Source organism: Chiloscyllium punctatum, chromosome 36 (genome assembly GCF_047496795.1).
Source record: "Chiloscyllium punctatum isolate Juve2018m chromosome 36, sChiPun1.3, whole genome shotgun sequence".
Lineage (NCBI taxonomy): Eukaryota > Metazoa > Chordata > Chondrichthyes > Orectolobiformes > Hemiscylliidae > Chiloscyllium > Chiloscyllium punctatum.
In genome coordinates this window covers 17080686-17086080 of record NC_092774.1, presented here as the reverse complement: position 1 = coordinate 17086080, position 5395 = coordinate 17080686, and the positions used below count along the sequence as shown (strand labels likewise).

At 54.4% G+C, this 5395-nt stretch overlaps 1 protein-coding gene across 1 annotated transcript in view; it reads left to right on the top strand.

Moving 5' to 3' along the window:
- Window positions 1-381: 381 nt before the first annotated feature.
- Window positions 382-5395, top strand: part of LOC140460018 (uncharacterized) — a 30995-nt gene continuing 25981 nt past the window's right edge. The window contains exon 1 of the mRNA XM_072554424.1: window positions 382-1572. Within this exon, the coding sequence (XP_072410525.1) occupies window positions 787-1572 (786 nt within the window). The 5' untranslated portion in view covers window positions 382-786. The remainder of the gene's footprint in view (window positions 1573-5395) is intronic.

Sequence of the window (5395 nt, the reverse complement as noted above, 5' to 3'; positions counted from 1 at the left end):
TGTGTCTGGTTATTCCTCAAGAAGCTGCATTGTAGGTTCACCCTGAATTGACACTTTTTTATTGCTTCCCAAAATCAGACCTGCTCACACTCAGCAGTATCCCAGTGTTGTGAAAGATATTAACTTTCAGGTGGAGGTATCCAAAATTCAGAGAGATGTCAGTCTTGATGTTTTTGCTTTTTCTGCCCCTGTAAGATCCTGAATCAGCACCTTCAGGGGAATTAGTTAGAGCGGAGTGAGAACAGAGGGGAAGGGAGAGTGGGATGGTGCTTTCAATTTTGTGGAACAACAAAAGAATATTCCACAGAAAGTAGAATTGCTTGTTCTGAATTTCTACCCTGCACTGATAGTGATGACGTTTGTAATCTCTTTTTGCAGAGTATATGAAAATCTGACGACTTGAAGTTTCAAAATCAACGGATGAAGGGCTTATTCCCGAAACATTGACTCTCCTGTTCCTCGGATGCTGCCTGACCTGCTGTGCTTTTCCAGCGCCACATTTTTTGACTGACTCTCCAGTGTCTGCAGTCCTCACTTTGATGTCAATGTCTGACAGTCTCTGAATCCATCGGGACCGCAACGGTTTTTGACTGTGATTTCTGTGAGAGGGATCAACGCTTTTTGGTTCCTCTTTGAGGATGTTTTCAGCATCAGTGGGACTGGACGAGAGATCCCACTGTTGCAGCGCACTGTGTGTGGAGCCTGAAACGGTTATACGGCCTGGGAAGGGGACTTCACGGCAGGGAGGGGCTCTACACGTGTTTGTGTGCAGCCGAAGCTGTGGCCATGGAGAAACCTGAGGAATCAGGCCCTGTGGAGAAACCGTGGAAGTGTGGTGACTGTGGGAAAGGCTTCCGTTTCCCGTCTGCCCTGGAGACTCATCGGCGCAGTCACACCGGGGAGAAGCCATTCCTCTGCCCTGTCTGCGGAAAGGCCTTCAGACATTCCTCCAACCTGCAGGCCCACCAGCGGATCCACACGGGGGAGAAGCCCTTCCGCTGTCCCGAGTGCGGGAAGGGCTTCGGCACATCCTCCCACCTGCTGACCCACCAGCGGATCCACACGGGAGAGAGGCCATTCACCTGCTCTCAGTGCAGGAAGGGCTTCAGGTATACCTCCCACCTGCTGACCCACCAGCGGGTCCACACGGGAGAGAGACCCTTCAGCTGCCCCAAGTGCGGGAAGGCCTTCAGCACTTCCTGCAACCTGCTGACCCACCAGCGGGTCCACACGGGGGAGAGGCCGTTCACCTGCTCTCTGTGCGGGAAGGGCTTCACCTGCTCCTCCAACCTGCGGAACCACCAGTGTATCCACACGGGGGAGAGACCCTTCAGCTGCCCCGAGTGTGGGAAGGGCTTTACCCAGGTCTCCTCCCTGCTGACCCACCAGTGGGTCCACACCGGGGAGAAGCCAGTCACCTGCTCTCAGTGTGGGAAGGGCTTCACCAGCTACTCCTCCCTGCGGGTCCACCAACGGATCCACACCGGGGAGAGGCCCTTCACCTGCTCTCAGTGCGGGAAGGCCTTCACCTACTCCTCCCACCTGCGGAAGCACCAGCGAGTTCACGTGCCATCGCAGGGGGATTGAAGGAGTGACGGCCGAGTGCCAATATCAGTTGGACTGTCGACCTGTTTCCGGGGACTCCCGGGTTCACAAATCCCGCCACGACAGATGTCAGAATCGGTATTCGGTCAGAAATGTGGAGTTCGGGATCTAACGATGAGACCGTTTCAGGGAGGGGGAGGTCTGGGGGGGGAGAAAGCCCCCATCTGATTTCCCCCTCTCCCTTGTTAGGGAAGGGAACCGCCATTGTGGGAAAGGATTCACTCAGTCGTTCCAGCTGCATCCTTTACCCGGTCTGGTCTTCACCTGACTCCAGACCCACAGCAGTCTGGTTGACTCTACACTGCCCCTTCCTGGCAAATGAGCGGGGAGACACTGACTTGGAGACGGGGTACGGGTTAAAATTGCTGAGTGAGGCAATACTTCCTCCGGGTTACGGATGTACCATGGATCCAATTACAAAGGGACAACTTGGTGCTGGCCAATAGTGAAGACAGTGAGGGGGGTGTGGGACAGGGGAGGTGTGGTGTGTGCAGGCAGTCAATACATGTAATAGCTTGTAACTTTGACTTTGGAAACAGAACCAGTCTGACTCAAGATTGGGATGCAGGCAGACTCTGACCTCACACCTTTAATGCATTGTCTGAGCTGAGATGTGAGCTTTTGCTATCAAACCTTGTTATCTCGAGAAGGTGACAACAAGAAGTTCTGGGATTCACATTGTAATGAGACCTGCAACCTATTTGAAAAGGTGGAAGACTTAACAATCCAGGTTTGTTGAATATACCATTTCAGTGGCAGGACGCTGGAATGTTTTGCTCTAAATTGTGTCTCAGGATCTTATCCTCCACAACCACCTGATGATGAGGCAGCACTCCAAAAGTTACTGCTTCCAAAGAAGCCTGTTGGACTCCAACCTGGAGTTGTGTGATTCTAGAATCTGGTCTCCAGCATCTGCAGTCCTTGTTTTTACCTCGTTGATTTTAACCCTACTGCGAATCCTCTTGCAAGGATGCCTGCCTTGAAGAAGTTTTCCTCCTCTGTCTACAAGAATCTCAGGGAGTCCCTCTCCCACTGCAACTCCCAGGTCATTTCCTCTGCCCTGAGGCTCTTCAACCATGTCCTGAAACAGACTCGCTACCACAGCCCCATTCGCTTCCTCAGTGCCTGCCTCTGTAACCAACTCATCCCACACGGACTCCAGACCACCTTTAAACCAGCAGAGTTCGGATCCGAACAGGACAAACAGTACAGACTACAGATTCAAAAAACACCAGCAACGGTTCTCCTTCAAGATCCTCCGCTCCACGCTTGCAGCAATGCGCCGTCACCTAACCTCTCTCCAGTCAGCCCTGCCTCAGCTGAGGGCCACACTCTCTCAGAATTACAAAGGACCCCCTCTGTACTACATCCTCAGGAGAATTCATACTCTCAACAAACAGTATTTCAACTCCATCTTAAACATCAAAAACTGTAAGTACAACAAACCTTTATCCACCCACCTCCATAACCAGCGCTCCTCAAACATTCCAGAAGATTCCCCCGGCCTCTGAAATTGCTCGGACGCCATTAGCCATGCGGCTGGTGCAGCTGCCGCCCCCACGCTGATTGATGTCACTTCCGCCCCCCATCATGGCTACTCCCACAGCCACTTCCGCCCCTCACAATTCCTCATGCATCACATGTGACATCATTTCTGCCCCTCACATCATCGCTGATGTCACACGCTCAGTGACTTCCGCCACCCTTACTGCTGTGGTCACCCCCACTTCCGCCCCCACCAACGCCACTCACCTGCATTCTGCTGACATGCCCCCCACAGATCCCACTGTCGCCATTCCTGGCCTACAGAACCCTGAGGGGAACACCACGCCTGCTCATGACTCCACCCCCCATTCTCCCCCACCATCACACCCACTCCAGTTACCGGCTCCGCCCCCACTCCAGCTCCACACCCACACCAGATCCCAGCTCCCAGCCCTGCCGCGTTTTCACCATCCCCCCAGACCTCCCCCCTCACTGAGGACGAACGATTAGTGCTCAGGAAAGGACTCATCTTCATCCCCCTCCGTCCACGCATCAATGAATTTAATACACGCCGTGATGTCGAACACTTCCTCCGCCTCCGAGCTTACTTTCACAATCTGGACTCCCGCCCACCTTCCGAGGACCCCTTCGCCCACCTCCAACACACTGCATCCACCTGGACACCCCGCGCTGGCCTATTACCTGCCCTCGACCTCTTCATTTCCAACTGCCGCCGGGACATTAACCGCCTCAACCTGTCTACCCCCCCTCCCCCACTCCAACCTCTCACCCTCACAACGCGCAGCCCTCCAATCCCTCTGCTCCAATCCCGACATCACCATCAAGCCAGCGGATAAAGGGGGGCGCAGTGGGAGTCTGGCGCACTGACCTCTACGCCGCTGAAGCCAAACGCCAACTCGAAGACACCTTTTCCTACTGCCCCCTCGACCATGACCCAACCCCCCATCACCAACCCATCATCTCCCAGACCATACAGAACCTCATCACCTCAGGAGATCTCCCAACCACAGCTTCCAACCTCATAGTCCGGGAACCCCGCACTGCCTGGTTCAACCTCCTTCCCAAGATCCACAAGCCTGGCCACCCTGGCCGACCCATTGTCTCAGCATGCTCCTGCCCCACTGAACTCATCTCTACCTACCTATACACTGTCCTATCCCCCAGTCCAGGACCTCCCCATATCTGTTTGAGACACCACCCACGCCCTCCACCTCCTCCAAGACTTCCGTTTCCCCGGCCCCCAACGCCTTATCTTCACCATGGATATCCAATCCCTCTACACCTCCATCCGCAATGTCCAGGGCCTCCAAGCCCTCCGTTTTTTCCTCTCCAGACGTCCCCAACAGTACCCTTCCACTGACACTCTCATTCGTTTGGCCGAACTGGTCCTCACCTTTAACAATTTCTCCTTCGAATCCTCCCACTTCCTCCAGACCAAAGGGGTAGCCCATGGGCACACGTGTGGGCCCCAGCTATGTTTGTCTCTTTGTTGGCTCCGTAGAACAGTTGATCTTCTGTAATTACACCGGCACCACTCCCCACCTCTTCTTCCGCTACATTGATGTCTGCATTGGCACCACCTCGTGCTCCCGCGAGGAGGTTGAGCAATTCAGCAACTTCACCAACACATTCCACCATGACCTTAAAGTTAACTGGACCATCTCTGACACCTCCCTCCCCTTCCTCGACCTCTCCATCTCCATTAATGATGACCGACTTGACACCGACATTTTCTACAAACCCACCGACTCCCACAACTACCTGGATTACACCTCTTCCCACACTACCTCTTGCAAAAATGCCATCCCATATTCCCAATTCCTCCGCCTCCGCTGGATCTGCTCCCAGGAGGACCAGTTCCACCAGAGAACACACCAGATGCCCCCCTTCTTTAGAGACTGCAATTTCCCTTCCCATGTGGTTAAAGGTGCCCTCCAACGCATCTCGTCCAGATCCCGCACTCCTGTCCTCAGACCCCACCCCTCCAACCGTAACAAGGACAGAACGCCCCTGGTGCTCACCTCCACCCTACCAACCTTCGCATAAACCAAATCATCTGCCGGTATTTCCGCCACCTCCAAAAAGACCCCACCACCAGGGATATATTTCCCTCCCCACCCCTTTTCCGCCTTCCGTATCTACTTGGTTAGGTCCACGCCCCCCCACAACTCACCCTCCCATCCTGGCACCTTCCCCTGCCACCGCAGGAATTGCAAACCTGCGCCCACACCTCTTCCCTCACCTCCGTCCAAGGCCCCAAAGGAGCCTTCCACATCCATCAAAA